The sequence below is a fragment of the Sciurus vulgaris genome, assembly GCF_902686455.1.
Source record: "Sciurus vulgaris genome assembly, chromosome: 10".
In the NCBI taxonomy this organism is placed as follows: Eukaryota; Metazoa; Chordata; class Mammalia; order Rodentia; family Sciuridae; genus Sciurus; species Sciurus vulgaris.
The window spans coordinates 23,037,103-23,054,689 of NC_136470.1; the positions used below are offsets into that span (position 1 = coordinate 23,037,103).

The following is a 17,587-nucleotide window of genomic DNA, read 5'->3' on the forward strand; positions in this document are numbered from 1 at the left end:
AACCACTATGATCTTGTGTGTGAGAAAATGTTTTACCCTAGCACTAAGCAGCCATTGGATTCAGTGTCTGGAACTGCCATGTGCTGGCAGGAATCCACCTAGTAGCCAGCCATTCAGCCAGAATGCTTCAATGACCAGCCACGTGATGTGAATTCTGAGCACCTCAGAAACAATTTTGACTGGTGTCACCAAACCATAAGGAGTAAAAGAAAATCAAAGAAATGTTTCATAATGTGTCCATTCAATACTGGTTATAGAAAAAGGAAAGCTCCTCTCAAATATTATGTTTATTTTCATGAAAATGAACCAGCCAATCATAAAGCTTATAGGAATCGGCAAATTTGAATAGTCTTTGTTACAAGTAAGTGCACTTATTTGTCTTGGATACCTGCAAACTTGGAAATGCTTTATATGAAAAACATAATCAACATATCTCACGAAAGCTATTAACACAAATGAATTTGTTCTCTGCCATTTGAAATAGAAGCAGATTATCTACTTAGTAATCCTCAAAAGGGACTTGGCAATCAACCACTGAGATACAGGAGAATTTGTACCTACACTTGTATGACAGAATCCTTATTGTGATATTACAAATGTGTCAAACAATTTGTTCAGCAGCTTTGTAATAAGCAATATTATAATTCGGTTGTTCAGTGTGATGTAAAAGTCAGTAAAACACTGTTAGAAAGTTAGCTGCCTTCATCTCTCCAGTTACAATTTGGGGAAAACTAAATAAAGGATTCAAGCCTGTGCATGCAGTTCAATCACAGCCCCTGAGCAGGTGCCAAAGCACTCCTGCTACAAATGCCAATTTTATCTATAGTCACTGAATATGTTTTGATGGAAAACATCATCAGTTATGAATACCTGAGTGCTGGGAGTGTCTTTTAAAAACTAAGGTGGGAGAACTGTTTAGTTGTTCTTTTTGTGTAGTAGAGAAATTTTGTTTTGCAGTCTTGAGAAATTAAACACTGGCTAATTAGTCATACAGTTATAAAGTGTGAATATAAGTTGAGTGTTTTATCATGGGTTATATTGTCTTAGAGACAAAAATCACCAAGAGAAAATCATTTAGAATATTCATGAATTCCAGGGCTAATGAAAAAAAAAAAAAAGAAACAAATATAGCAAGTTTGTTGATACACCACTGAATGATAGAATGGTTTTCCAAAGTTATTTATACACATACATATATATATATATGCATATATACATACATACACACAGAGCTATATACACACATATATGCCCGTACACAAGTATACACACATCACACATTTACATCTACAAATACATTTGTTACATAACATCTTTATATATTTTTTACAGAAAATTTTACATATTTGGCCATTTGGAAGAATAAGAGTTTTGGTGAGATTACCTGGATAAATAAATAAATAATAAAGAATGGCTATCTAAAAAAGAGAAATTTCAGTGTGTGCATAGTTTCATACACCAAGTTCCTGATTTTGAACTACCAAGTTCTTTTATTCACTATGCAATCTCAGTGCTAAGCTGTCCAGAGGCCAGGAACTGCTGCAGCTCTCGGCTGTTTCAGGCATGCATTGGGCTAGAATCCTGATTAGTGAGTCTGCATGATCACCCACATTTCAATATTTAGCCTGTTTCAGCAGTCAATTTGAAATCAATACTCGGTTTCAGTTTCAACTTACCCCTCTAAAGATGATCGTGGTTTCCATTAATATTTTTAACCTAACTCTTTCTCTTCCAGAAACCAAAAGAATATTTTTCATTAGCCTTCCTAAACATGAGAACATTATCCTCTGACAAGTCTACAAAAAAGCAATTAAATATATTTTCTTTAAATATTTTAAATCCTTTTATTTATAAGCTTCCGGTGGGCTATTTAGGTTTATGCGATTTAGTTTATGCCAAATCTGTTACCCTACCCTTGTGATCCATTGACTACACAGGCCCCAAATGTTGAATGGTGGGAGACAGTCAAGTCTACAGTGTCACTGCCTTGATTCAAATGCTATTATCCACTTAACAGCTATGCAACCACAAGGAAATTACTTTATCACATCACCTCTTCGTTTCCTCAGTTGTCAGGTTTTTAAGAAAATACTAAAAGTGGCAAGTAGCTACAGGTATTATATGAGTTCAATAATAATAGCTTTCTTAGATGAGAGATTAAGTCACAGCCTGTTCACAAAAGAAATTAGTATTTTACCTTACTATTTTTTTTTTTTTCCTTTTGGAGACTGGATCTCATTATGTTGCCCAAACTCTTAGACTCAAGTGATCCTCTGAATACAAGTAAATGCACATACCACCACACCCAGCTCTTCCTTTACCAATCTTAAACTTAGCAAGGTAAACTAAAGCCATGTTAATGGCTTCCTTCTCCTAGCATGAAGACAATCCCATACCAGTCAGCCTGGGTTCAAACTCCCCCTTTGCCACTAAGCAATTTCATGAGTTTGGCAGGTCATTTAATCTCACAATCTCCTCATTTCCTCATCTATAAAACAGAATCCACTTCCAAAGTATATTTGGAGGATTATATGTAATCACACATGTAAACAACATAAAAATGGTACAGTGTCACTATTTTATAAATGTTGGTTTTCGACATTCACATTGTTTAAATATTTTGCCAAAAAGTTCCTTTCAACATTCCTGTCAGACATACTTGACCACTACCACCATCATTTGTCCCTCTTTCTCTCCTCTACTCACTGGAAGCTGAATTTGATTAGTCAATTGTATAGCTCAGAGTGGGCAGATCTCCCTATTCACAACAGGAATGAATAAAGGAAAATTATCTTGATGCTATTCTCCTCAACAGTCATTGCTTTAGGAGTGTTCATATGAAACAATTCTTGTCAAGGAGAACGGAGGGAAGTCTGCCAGATGACACATGGGGATTTTTCCTTCAAACAAATCCAGTGGGGAAAACATATGTACTTCTTTTCTAACTTCAGATATTATTGTATAATAATGTGTCACATGGAACTGAAGTCAAGTTTCTTCCATGAAGTCAAGGGTAGACACATGAAATCCAAATCTACCTCCAGATGGCCGTTTATGTGGTATAGAGGATTTTTATTTTTAAACCATTTTAGATTGTTCTTCTCTTCCTTGCCTCTAAAAGCATCTTAAACTGATACAATTTCATTATGAAAGTATTCTGAAAGTCAACCACAAACTGATGACTTACTAAATTATTAATAATTATAGTTTCATAATAAGAGAAGCCATTTAAAGATACAACTTATATTTAAATATTAATGTCATGTAGTCCTTAATGAATTATACTAACCTAAATAATCGAGCTTCCCCACCTTGAACCCTATTCTGATATCTCTAAATGCTGCTGGTTCTCTATGCCATTAATCGGGCATGTCACTAGAAGATTTACTCGTTTACTAATTGGCAATCAGTAGGCTAAGAATTGCTTCTTAAAATAAAATGAATAAGTGCTGTGGCAGTTATCATCTCCATTTTTTGAGGAGCCTCCATAATGTTTTCTATAATGGCTGTACTAATTCGCATCCCCCCAACAGTGTGCAAAGCTTCTCCTGTTCCCCACATCCTCGCTGACACTTGTGGTACTTGTTTTTTTTTTTTTTTTTTTTTTTTGGTAGTAGTCATTCCAATTGCTGTTAGGTGATATTTCAAGGTAGTAATGAATCTGCATTTCCCTGGTAATCATATTGAACATTTTTTCATGTACGCCTTGGCATTTCTATGTCTTCTTTTGGGAAATACATATTCAGGTTCTCTGTCCAATTTTAAATGGGGTTTTTGCTTTTATTTGCATTTGAATTAATTTTCTCCTATAGTTCAGATATAAACCCCTTACTAGAGGTATGACTGCTAAACTTTCCTACAATTCGTAGGTTGTGACTTCACTCTCTTGATTGTTTCCTTTGTTATACAGTTTTTTTAGTTTGAGAGAATGCTATCTGTCCACTTTGCTTTTGAAATTTGTGCCAGTGAAATCATGTAATCCACCAATCACCCCACTTTGGGGTATATATACAAAGGGAATGACAACTGTATGCCAGAGACATATCTGCATTCCTATGTTGATTATAGCATGATTCAAAATATCCAATATATGAAATCAAACTGAGTATTCATCTATGGATAAATGGTTAAAGAAAATATTCAGTATAATACACACAAGGGAACAATATTCAGCCTTATAAAATGAATGAAATCCTATCATTTGCAGCAATGTACATGACCTTAGAGGACATCATGCTTAGTAAGATTAGCCAGGCTCAGAGAGATACTTTATGGGCACATGTGGAATCTAAAAATGCCAAAACTATAGAAGCAGAGAGTAGAACTATCGTTGCCAAGAGCTAAGGGTTGGGACAAAAGAGGAGATGGTTAAAGTGTACAAAGCCTCAGTTAAGTAGGGTCAATAAGTTTTGGAAATCTATTGCACAGTATGGTGACTCTAGTTAATAATAATGTATTATTTAATTTAAAATTGCAAAGAGTTAAAATGCTAAATATTCTCAGTACACAAAAAGATAAGTGTGTGAACATGTTCATTTGCTCAGTTAATACCATAATACATACATTCATTAAAACATCACTTTCATCATTGTAAATGCATATAATTTTTGTCAATTTTACCCTTTTTAGTACTGGAATGGGAGGGAATCATTAGAATGAATGGTAAAAGCCTGAAACTGGAGACACTCCAAAAGCTTCCTTTCTCTTCAGCAATTCATTGCTACTTTAAGGGACAATGTTTTAGTCAGTGGAATGAGTATAATTTTTTTTTCATTTATTAGATGCCACATACCTTTTTCTTTTAAAGTTTGAATTCAATTCTCTCACATGTAAAATATTAGTTAACAACTCCACATGTGTTTTGAATAAAAACTGAAGTAACCCCATTGAAAAGACTCTGCACAATACCTGACAGAATTTCTTCCTTTTTTTTTTTTTTTTCAATTCATTCACCAAATACTCATTAAAAGACACTGTTCCCAGAGGAAGCAAAGTGACTTAATAATCACTCTAAGTGTTAGGGAACATCTACTTCTCCCCTTTTATGCAGATAACCATCTCACTTTTTACCCAAGCTCTTCAAACATCTGGCACAACCACATCACCATTCTCTTTTACCTGTGCTTCCTCCTCCCTGAAACAAAACAGGGATTGATTTTTACAAAGATTAGTTGCTTTCCTTTATCACTCAACCTCAGCTTCCTGCACCTCTGCTTGGAGCTTAGACAGCAGAAGTCATAATTAGATTGTAAAAATTTACTCTTCCCATTATAACTGCATATCCATGCACATGGCCTAAGAAATGGAACCTTTCAAATAAAGGGCAGGGTAGAAGGCTGAGAGACAGTTGAGCAGGAAGAGCCAAGCAAAAGTTGAACAATAAAAAGTTCCCTTTCCAATCATACTCAATGACTTAATCTCTTGATTTTCCGAGCAAGAGAGAGATAGGCTCTGCTTAAAGAAATCACTGTTTATTAACCACTGTATAAATGCACAGTGTAGGAAGGAGGATAGTTTTAATGAAATGTTTCATTAGAATAGAAATGAAACAGGGACTTGAAAGACAACATAGAATAGCAACTTAAAGTACTGAATAACAGTCAGAAATTCATACTAAGAAATGTTATTTTGGGAACATGAGAATATTAAAATTGAACATTGCATATCCATTTGGATATGGTTGTAAAGATTTTCATGAACCATACAGGATGGCGAAGTGCCATTTAATAACCTATGTTGAATTTTGTTTTAAATTGCAAACCACCTGCAGTTCCTCCAGAGGTACAATGCATTAGCATGGGGCTTTTGAGGGTGCTTTGAAGTAAAATGACTCATCTAGATAACTAATTAAAGCAATTATAAATTACGTGAAATTTGAGGGATGAAATAAAAGCAAAAAATGAATAAATCAGAAGCAACAGTAATGCCTCTCATTGCAAATTTTTTCAAGTTAGAAGTGGCATACATAATAATGGTGATATAAGTGAATAAATGGTAAGCAGTTAAATAAACAGGTAATAAAGACATTCTAGAGCATTCAAAAATGTATTCAAATATATTCAGCCCAATTAATCTAAATGTTTTTTTCACTAAATTCAGACCTAGGAAACACTGAAATAACATGAAAGAAATTATGGGTAGCAGATAAAAGACTATTTTTGAGGTTAAATGAAATTTCAGTTTTAAAAAATTGAAAATCCAAGTGCCTGTGACGTGAAAAAATAAGGTTAAAAACTCATTCTTTTCTTGCTTCTCTTTTTTTCTATATATACAGTTTAGAATTGGTTTCCAATAAGCATTGAATGAATAATCAACTTTTAATTAACCACATGGGATTATCTTGATGTTGAGGACTTTAATTACTTGCTGTATTGACACATCAGACATTTACTATTGACAATATCTTATCTGGTTAATTATACCACTATCAATATCCTCTATCCCCCTGTCTTATTTCTATTACTATATATATACTTTTAAAACCTCAACTATATAGCCTTCTCCTGTGCTTCAGGTATGACTTCAATAAAATAAATCTTCTAGACAAATTGTGTTTGTTTTATTTTTGTGGTGGTAGGGATTAAAACCCAGGGCCTCACAGATGCTAGGCAAGCACTCTACCACTGAGTTACATCCCCAGCTAAGCTTTCAGTTTGTGTTATTTAGAGCTGAATTAATTTTTAGTGAGGAGATAACAAAAGGGATAAAGTAGGTCATCTTTGCTATTCCTCCTAAATTAAATAATCATTGTTACTTTGTTATAGACATTCACATATTTATAGAATGTCAGCTATAAGCATGGCAGTGATAAAAATTAAATATTTGAAATAAACATTCAGACCTCTCTAAACTCAAGAATAAATACATTTTAAAACCATTTTTGGTTTACTTTTGCTGGGTAATATTTAAATATTCAATCAGCACATATTTGCATATTTGGTAAGCAACCACTATAATCCAGGGATACACTTCACTTAATGCAGAACCAGCATGGAACGGCCATCTTGCTCTCAAGTGTCCACTTGGAAGGTCATAATAGAGAACAAGTCTGATATGCAGAATTCAAGGGCACTATCAACTTTGGCTCTCCAATGCCTTGAACAATGAATAGTCTGAAGTAAGCAATTAATTTGTATTTCTTAGAAGAATGAAAGTTGTCTTCAGTGATGAGATGGCTCAAGCTGAGACTTAAAGGAAATCAAGAGGAATTTCCCAGACAAAGAAAGGCAGGGAAAGTGTGAAAGACACAGGCTTTATAAACAAGGGTTCAAACCTGGGAATTCCAGAAATGGGACAAGTTTATTGGGTGTGCATAAAAACAACCAATGAAGCTGAGAAAACAGGTTATGTAAATGAATAAAAGGCAAAAGTATCAGTCTCAGTAAGGACATCCCAAGTAGCTGAAATGAGAAATAGAACTCTAATTATAATTAGTAACATCCAATAAACTCAGTCCAAAAGTAACTTGGAAGAGCATCACAATAGAAAATATGTGCTCTACTAAGAAATCATTTTTAATTGCTACTTCATTCATATGAGTACAAGAAGCAGCTAGATAAAAGCAGAGAAATTATAATAGAAAAACATAATGTATCTAGAGTAAAATATTTATATCAAATCCTAGCCATTCTTAAGATTTTCTTCTTGGATACATAACTTCACCTCTTTGTCATTCATTTTCTTCTGTTTAAATTCAGAAACACTATCTTTCAATTTATAACTGTAGGACAACAAATAGTTGAATTAAAGTTGACTATCATAGCTTTGATCAACTTATCCACTTTACATAATATGGTATGTATATTTGAAATTATTAAATTATATGATGTAACTCAAACCTTTTGTTAATTCAAGAGTTTTACCTGGTGTAAACTGCCATATAATTTTATTCTCATTAGCATCAAAAAGTTATACTGCAAATAATTATTCTATGACTAAAAACTATGAAAAGGAGTCTATTTTCAGACAATTGAAAATGTGCTTAATTTCAGTGGGTGATAGAAAGTTATAAAAGGTTTATCTAGGTTAACAAATATTAAAAATAAAAAGCATGTAAATATCATAAATCAAAATTTTAATCAATTAAATGCCATATTCTTCAGGCTATATTTTAATCTTTATCTAATCTGTGTTTAGCAGTTTCCTCATACATGATGCAAAGTTATGGTTAGAATATAAAAATGCAGCTGCTTTTCTCAGGCCATATGTTCAATGTATGTGATTGGTAGAAAATAATCAGAGATCAGAGAGAAATTAAGTAGAACAGTAAACATAAAAATATTCTGGAAGCTCAGTATTAGAGGTACTAAAAGACCCCATGGGAATAGACAAGTTTCAATAATAGAATAAAGATCCACAAACCCTGTCCTTATTACTCAGAACAAAGTAAAAATGTGCTTATTTTCCTAAGTGGGGATGTACTCATACTACAGGTCTCAGTCATATTAAATGGTCTTATTTTATAAGTAGAGGCAAGCAGATGGTGCCACAGCTAAATATTTACATCTCCAGAAAACTCTGGTGTCTTTAAAATCATGCAATGAAAAGTGCCATGGTTTATGGGAAAAGACAGGACTAGGAAGCCAAACCTACAAAACCTGCATAAATTTGTAACCAAGCACTAACAAAAACCATCAGGATCTTAGTTGGAATGCTATTGTAGTAGAGCCTCTGCTAGTGTTTGCACCTAGCTTTGCAACTAGCTTTGCAACTCCTATTAAGATGCAAGTCCAGAAGAGCATGCAGTTTAAAATGAAAACTACCGACCACGGTGAAGCCTTTAAAAAATAAAAACAACAAAGTGAACAAACAATCATCGCAGGGTAGAGTGACTTCCTGGCTTCTTCTGAGTTACTTCTGCACTGCCAGGTACATAACGTAGTAGAAATCAAGCTGTCCTTAAAGCCACTCAACAAACTAACACCCATATTAAAGGAAGGCAGCCAGACTGACTTTTCATATTTTTCTCAATGTCTTCACATGTTGCTAAGGTATTCTCTTTAACTGTGAGAAAGCTTGGTCTTAACCACTTAAAAAATAATGAGCTTTAAAAAATCATGTAAGGATCAACACAATTCCTGCATTATTATGCATTTCCCATATTTACTGGTGGCTTTTAAGATGTTTCAAAGAGACACACACTGTATTTCTTTCAACAACAAAAATATACTGAAATATATCTTAAAAGTACTGTACACTTGGGGTGTCAGCCTGCATGACATATTTAAAAGCTCCAGGCAAACCAGTCACAATCTCAGGAGCATAGTGTAGGAAATGATTATTTAGTCAAGATTAAATGAGATAATGAGTGAGTATGCTCCTGCATAATTCCCAGGCATGAAATAGGTGCTCAAAAAGTCTTAGTTCCTTTCTCTTCCTTTCAACACTAATAAAACACTAATAAAAAAATTGTTCAACTATACATGTTTGGTACCAAAAATCTTTTTGTATGTGTTATTTTAGTTTTCAGTCTAGTACTTTAATTTTCTTTCAATTTGTTCTGCTTTGTTTTGTTCTAGTTGCCCAGATATACAAATAAAAACAAATGAATTAAACAGAGAAAGTGACTTAAATGGAAAATTTGTAATAAAAATCTAAAATTACCCACATACTTCTGAAATTTTACCTCAAATGTCAGATATATACTAAACAATATTTAAAGTACAAATGGTGATGAAACAATGAAATAAAGACAGATGATAAATAAGATTGGAGAGGTGATTCTGAAAAGAAATTACAATAAACCAGTAGTTTGCATTTCCAAAATTTTCACTGATGTTTATGCCAAGTTGTCCCATAGATACTTCAAACTGAACTTTAAAAAAAAGATAACAGATATGAAAATTGCTATAAATGAGTGGTTTCCCTATATATTTACTTGTTTATATTAAGATACAACCATTTTCCAGTTTCTCCTTCCTATCAACCTTCTAAATTGAAAGCATTACTAAGACCCATTATTTCTTCCACAGAAATGTGTTGTGTTCACTCCTCTTTCATTTTCCTTTGGTTCATCTTATGTTTGGCCAGTAGACTTAAAAACAAAGCAATTTAAATCATGCTATTCCTGCCAAACACCAGCTCCCAAAGATTTACACAAAAGTCAAACTTAGCTTGGCCTCAAAGCATTTCTACCTCCCATTTCCAATATCTCATTATGACTCCAGCAATTCACCTTTCCAACCTATTTAATGAAAGCAAACACTTTAATAAATCCCTAATCCAGAGACATTAAACTGGATTATTTGTCTTTTAAACATTTGTCTCCTTTCCTACAATAGGTTCACTCATTTTTTTCCTTCCTTGTATGCTTTTCTCCATTTACCTTTTCTACTCTGAACCTCCCTGTTGGAGAGCCTCTCATTAGAGGCTAGACTTGGAAATGCCTCAAATTCAAATCCTCATTCCCTGTCTGTACAAAAAAAAAAAAAAAAAAAGTATTTGTATTTTTATGCCCATCATGGTCACATATAAAGAGCACATACATACAAATAAGCTAACAATTTTAGAGGATTGCTACAACTGGGCCTAAGAGTTAGTGAATACTCAATGATTTTTTGTTCATTCTAGGTGTTAAACTTCCACGGATTCAGACCGTTTTATTTTTAATTAATTATCTGATGTCTTTTGTCATCTTAACAACATTTTGTCAAACAGCTTATTGGTTTCCCAAATACTTATTTGGCTTTTTAAATTTGTATTTTTTGTCTTCTCAACAATAAGCATGGAATTATCTGCACCACTCACTTCTCTACATGCATGCAAATTTTCAAACAAAAGCATAAAATACGTTTTTAAAATAGTCATTGAAATAGAAGTAAAAAAAAAAAAAATCTAATTCCAAATAACTACTATCTGATAGAGACAAATCAGATAGTTTCTCTGTACCTAAATTTCTTCATTCATATACATATGGATAAAATTTCTTCATCCATATAAAAGTCCATTGAATTCTTGATGAATATCAAGTTCTAAGGCAATCCAAAACACTTGGGAAAAGTGGTTTGTAGCATTATAAGGTGCTCACCATTAAGGTCTCACCAAGTCTGTATTAATTGACAATATGACATAAAATTTATACATCTGTTACTTTGACCTGAAGATGTCCCCTAGATTAAATGTTTTAATCTATGCAAAAGATTGGTGTTAGGAGAACTAAATTGTTTGGAGACCAGAGCTCTAGTTAGTGACCATTTATTTTCTACTTGATCATCAGTATGTCACTTATTCTAATTGTGTGCTCATCCTAAGCATCCGGTGCCTAATACCAGCCATAAGGATTCATGATACAAAAGAGCAACCCAGTCCTCAAGACCTTTTACTGCCATCTGCTGGAAAATTGTGAAAATAAATGAGTTCTATAGCTATGACTCCAAGTGGCGCCCCCTGGAGTTGTTCACTATACAACCTATGAAATTGTTTTAGCAGGGCTGCATAATGAGGTGCCAGGCGCAAAGCAGGTGTTTGATACATTCTATATAAATGAGTAAGTGATGAATGAGTCATGGTCAACTATGAATTTGATAAACCTCACCCCCTCAATATGTACCTTTAGTTATAGAGCAGCTTTTGCTGATTTTTAACAATTGGATAAATGAGATATTTTGTGAACAGTAGGTAAGTTTATCTTTAAACCTATTATTAAAATGTATAAATATCTGGAGTAGTGGAGTTTGGCATTTTACAAGGTGTCTACATTTACCTATTATCACAATGACTTCTCATGGCTGAATATCAAGGTTAACATTATCATATCACATTTTCAAATGAGCAAAGAGTGATTCTAAGTTCAAATTCTCTCTTCAAAGTCAAGACTCTTAGTACTCTGGCTCTTATGATTCCAGACCCACTGTTCTTCCCCCTCCCTTTTTTGTTTTATAATACACAAAAAAGAACCAAGAAAAGTCTTTAAGCTCTCATCTTTTTTTGATTGCTATGCTCATAAACATTATCAAACACCTTCACCATGCCTCTTAATTATTTAAATTCAGACAAGTATGTTTCATTACATCAGAGCCTTTTAAACGTTTTCTGGAGTTTGATAAAGTGTCAGTGGTATGAGTGAACATGCAACTAAGACACTATCATCTGCAACTAAGACACTCAGCGTTGTTCACTATTTGCAATCAGCACTATCATGACTAATTAGTTACGAGTTATTACAAAATTAAAGTTTACCATAAAAAAGTGCTTTTATTTGCTGAACATTAAAGATAGTTTTGCTCTATGAAGTGTAGGAATATTAGAATTAATAAAATCATAAAAGCATGCTTGCATCTTAAAGTCATATAATTTTGAAAATTAGTTCTAATTTATAATCTCTTAAATAGGTCTATCCTCAATATAATTGGGATAGTAGAAAAGGTTCAAGGAATTTAGAATTTAGGTCAACATAACTTGAAAAACAATCATACTGCCTTTATAGGAATATTAAACTTATTAAACAAATTTTGCTTACACCAACACCCAGAGGATTAATTTTATTTTGAACAAAAAAAAAAAGCCAAAAAACAAGCAATTCAGAATTGTTCTACCACTTATTGAGCACTTTTCTTCATGTTCTCTAAAGTTCACTGCTGTGAGAGATGACCCTGAAAACAGATAAGTTAAAATGATTTTCCAAATGTCAAAAAAGCCAATGGTGCAGCAGGACCAGTTCCAGAATCTTCAGATTGTGGATCCTGTTCCTTTGAGCCCAGATCAGCACCAGGAAACAGGCAAAAGCAAATTACACTATTCAGTTTGGTTACTACCCTCAATCTACAGCTCATGTCTCAGTCTCATTGCTCTATTTTGGAAATAAGTCCATTTCATTTACAAAATTATATAAAGTTTGACTATCTTCTTATATTACAGGAGGTTCTTTTGTTCCATTAATTGCTTCTCTAGCAGGATCTCACCTCTGGGAGACCATAAGCCCCCTTGAGTCATTGAAGAAGCTCATCTGACACTGGGGACACACCAACTTCTCTTCTTGTTCTGTAGCCTCAGAGTTAGCATGAGAAACCAAAGCGAGAAAATGGTTTGCTTAACTCCTTGGACATAAAGGAGATGTTCATTGACAAAAAAAAAAAAAAAAAAAAGTTAATTAATTTACATGGCCTATCTTCTCTAAATGCAAATGAATATGCAGTTGATTCAATAGAAAGCAATAGAAAGTTTTGACAAAGACATTGGCATCAAAGAGTTAGAGCAGGATAGACATTAAAAGGATATAAAAGAGGCTGAAACTGTATAACAACTTGGACAGAGGATAAGTTTGGAGAAATATTTCCTATAGACCTGAAACTAGTAGACTCACACACCTGTGCTCTACAATGGTTTATTAGCACTTCCCCCAAAAGAATAAATGTAAGCTGATGCCTGGTTTAACCAATTAAATTGGCAATTCATACAAAAACACACTTATCATATGAGTTTGGCTTAAATAAGTGTTCTAACTATGTGTGGCTGAACTGGACTGCAAGACATGTGAACAGCACTGTTTTTACCTTAGATTTCAGTACAACCCTGCTTCTATTTCATACATGTGAACAACCACTTACAGAGAGATATTTATTAGTCATGCTTGGGCAATTTTTAAAAGAAGCAAATGACACTGGGAATGTTTAAAATGTTTGTGAATTTGAATTTACAAATATTCCAGCATCAAATCCACTGTTGTTCACCCAAGATGCAGGTTATCACTTGAGAATTATAACCACCAAGGTGATGACCAAGTTTTGAATACAAAGCAAAAATAATTGCAAAAGTTACAGAATTATAAAATCTCCCATACATGGACAATCAAAATCAAACCTGACAATTTTAAATTATAACCTTACTTCATTAGATATTAATCTTGCAGTGGAAATGAGTGGCTTTTAAAGGAGCATTTCTGCTACAGTAAAAAAGCTCTCACTACAGAACAATAAGGTTGCGTTGAAAGTTAGAAGTAGGAAGGACTATTAGGTCTCATTAGCTAATTATGGTATTGGCATCCACTTAAGTTAGTCAGTTTTTCACTTGTGTCATTTTCTCCAATTCAACTGCTGCGGTTCAAAACGTTTTGACTACTTAAAAGGGAATACATCATCGTTGCCTTTCCCCAGTCTAACTGCACACCACTTTCCAAAGCAATAGCTTCAATCATGCTTCATAAAATCCCCTGCAAGTATATTGTTGGAAACATAAATCAGCAAGCTGGGGTTTTAGTATTTCTAAGGCAAGCCCAGGGATCACTGACTGGTGGCTTTTCCATGGCCCTATTTACAAAAGAATAAACAAAATTATGAGTTACACTAGACCCATTTTTTTTAAACAGCTCCCAGTGGCGTGTCTGATACTTGCTCTTGCATCCTTAATTGCAGAACAAAACACTAGCACAGAGGAATTAGACTCCAAGATGAGGAATTCTATTTCTAAGCATCTCTGACTTCATTAAGACACATGGCACAGAAGCACTACATGTTCGTCCTCACAAAAGCCAGGTTCCTCTGATATGCATCTATGGCTCTATAAGTCTTATGTATTTTGAAACTGTACCAAATAGAGAGATCTTCTTTACAACGATGCTCTCCTTCTACCCTGTTTCATTACAGTGAATATGGGCTCCCCTACAGGCATGCTTCCGTTTCAGAGCCCTTCTTTATAACCACCTTGCATTCTGATTATAAATTAGCAAAATCACAATTTCAAATATAGGTTACATGGATGAACCAAATTATGTACGTCTGGGTGTACCATTTAAATCTAGATATTTAAACGTTCTTAGATTTCCTTGTATTCCCAAATTCCAGCACAGTTAATAACTGCAATGATAAATGTACAGTCTCCACAACCGAGACATTTTTTTCTTCTCCAAACCACTCACAATGTAATCATAAGTCTCCATAAACTTACTTCCTATTATGCTCCATATTTTGCCATAATATCTACATTTACCTAATTACAATTGTATTTTAACTGCAATTTCAAGTTCTGTTTCTTAATATTAAGAAATATCCAGTCTATATTATGAATGAACAGTTAAACAAAATCAGCAGCTCTCCAAAAAATTAAAGCAGCATTATCTGCAGGGAATAAGTGTATGAGAGTGGTGGAACTAACAGATTGAGATAATACTGGTGTCAGATGAACATATCTGCAATTTTTCTAAGACTGAAATATTATATACTCCATGTTATGGGAAAATGAGCAGGATCTTACTGAGACACTTCACAAACTATAAAAATATCCAGCATTTGCATTCTTATTTCTAAACATAAAATCTGCATTCAATTGTGTTTCCTCAGTCACTGACACTAAAGCTTTGGGGAAGAGAAGGGCAGAGAGAAAGGAAGGTTTTCACATCCAAAATGTCAAGCCCGGCTGAAGAATGATAGGACTCTGTGTGCAAGAGCAGAAGCAACCATTTCAGGACATAAAATGGAGTTCTACCACCCCCTGCTGGACCAAATGAGCAACACAGAAGAGGCTAAAAATGCTCAGAATTGAACATAGTGAAGATATTTTAAGTTATCTCGCAATTTATTATTTTATTAAAAAAAGAATTTCATGCAACACTGATAATATATTATCTTCTATTATTACACATCACAAAATTACTGATAATTTCTTTTCCTGTGAAGACTTCAACCAATACATGTTTTAGCATTTTGTTTCCTCAATTAAATGTCCAAACTTGTCTGGACAGTTGAAAATGTTTCTATTTTTTATAAATATATTTCATGTGAATGTGCACTATCAAAAGAAGTAAGATAAATTGATATCTATTTTTATACAGATTAACAGAGGTAGCTTCCACAATTTCTCCCTTAGGTTATTCTACAAGGCTATTTTTTTTTTTAATATATATAAAAGCTCCCACCAGTTCTCCACAACCTCCCCAATCCCCTACAGTGTAATTGCAATCTGATGTTATAAAATTCTTCAATTTTGCTGTATTAACAAGGGGGAGGAGTGGGGGTCAAAATGAATGACTGCAACACATCCCTAGTTTTATCCATTTGCTTTCTTACACACAACATCTATGGCCCCTCTCTTAGTTTCCTACATAAATAAGCCATCATCGTTCACTTCATAGTCAGGAATTGGTTTGGGGAAAAGAGTCTCTAATTTCTTGCATACAACAGATATTTTACAAATTAGTTTAATGCTGATAGTTTTTGCTGCTTCTGTAAAACATCATTGTACCCATTCCTTTCGCAACCTCAGATATTTAACTATGAATACACACCGACATACTCATCCAGTTTTTGAAAATGAAAATCAGAAAGCTAAAATCCCAGAAAAAGACGCAGTTTGCCTCGATCTCCTGCTCACTGATGCCCATCTCCAATTCTGTATTTTCTTTTCCTTATTTAAGGGTCTCAACAAAACAGACACAATTTGAGGGGCAGCTAAAAGAAGGAGCTAAAATAATAACAACAACAACAATAACTGTAACTTTAGTTCTTTCATTTAATTCTTCCTGTGCCTCCCTCTTTGCCTCTCTTGGTTGGGTGGAAGGGGGAGGGAAAGTAAATGCAATAAAGCACCACACTCCTACCTTGCCCGCTACTGACAAGCAACCCGAGCAGGTAGAAGGAGAGGAGGAGGCTCATGTTCAGGACGTGACACTGGTGGACAGTTCCAAAGTTATTAAGTCCAGCCCTGGAGAGAGAACCTTCCGCTGCCACGGCCACCTCTGCTAGACCGCCGCCGCTCCCGGGGTGCCCCAGCCGCCCGCAGCCCGCGCGCTCCTCCTCGCAAAGTGACTGCAAGCTCCGCTCCTTGCCGCACTATATCCAGGCAGCAGCGGCGGCAGCGGCAGCAGCAGCAGCGGCCGCCGCGGCGGCAGCAGAGCCGGGCGGGAGGGAGGCGGGGGCGGGGACGCGAGCGAGGAGGCGCGGCCGAGGCGTATCCCTCCGCGCTGCACGGCGGACGCTGCACCCGGAGGCGCGCAGCCCCGGGATTCGTCCGCAGTGGAGCTCGGAGCTGCAGGTTCGCTCCCCGGTGTCTCCAGATAGAGGTGCTGCTGCGATCGGGCTGGCAGGAGTACATCGGCGAGTGATGGTCCCACACTCAATCTGCCAGCCACCCTCACGCGGGCGGAAGTCCCTGGGCCAAGAAAGGAGGTGACAAGCAGCCTCCCAGCTTCCTCACCCGCTGGCCACTTGGGGGAAGCTGAGCTGATACCGCTGCTGATGCTGCAGATGGCCTCCTGGTCCTGAACCTCAGTCGCACCCGTGCTCAACGGCTGGGGGAGACCATGGGGCAAGCGATAAATTCCTTGGCTCGCATTTCTCCTCAAGCTCGTGCGGGGTGTCGGGAGAGAGTTCTTCGTCTCTCCCAGATCGTTCCTTTTACTCAGACCTGGAGCAGATTGGCACCTTCAGCGACGGTCCCCTTCCCGTGCTCTCCACTCCGCCACGGCAGAGGGAAAGCAATTGTCCTCTAGTATCTACAATGTCGGTCTCCTCTGGCGCTAGAGGGTAGGCGGAAAGATGTGCAGGTGTTTCTTTACATGTTCCTGTTGAGAACAGGTATCTTTAGGGACATCGAGGCGGATGAGACATGGGAGGGGCTGCTTCAACTAGGCTGAGTGTTAACTGCGTCCTTAGAGAAC

General features: G+C 35.6%; 1 protein-coding gene across 2 annotated transcripts in view; it reads right to left on the bottom strand.

Annotated features, from left to right (window-relative positions):
- The window catches only part of NCAM2 (neural cell adhesion molecule 2), a 506,280-nt gene extending 489,486 nt beyond the window's left edge, over positions 1-16,794 (bottom strand). Inside the window, exon 1 of one of the 2 annotated variants that reach the window (XM_079155716.1) lies at positions 16,529-16,793. In XM_079155716.1, the coding sequence (XP_079011842.1) occupies positions 16,529-16,583 (55 nt within the window). In that variant the 5' untranslated portion in view covers positions 16,584-16,793. Of the gene's footprint in view, positions 1-16,528 lie in introns of both variants that reach the window. The other variant, XM_079155717.1, reaches the window with a different exon arrangement.
- Between the last annotated feature and the right edge of the window lie 793 nt (positions 16,795-17,587).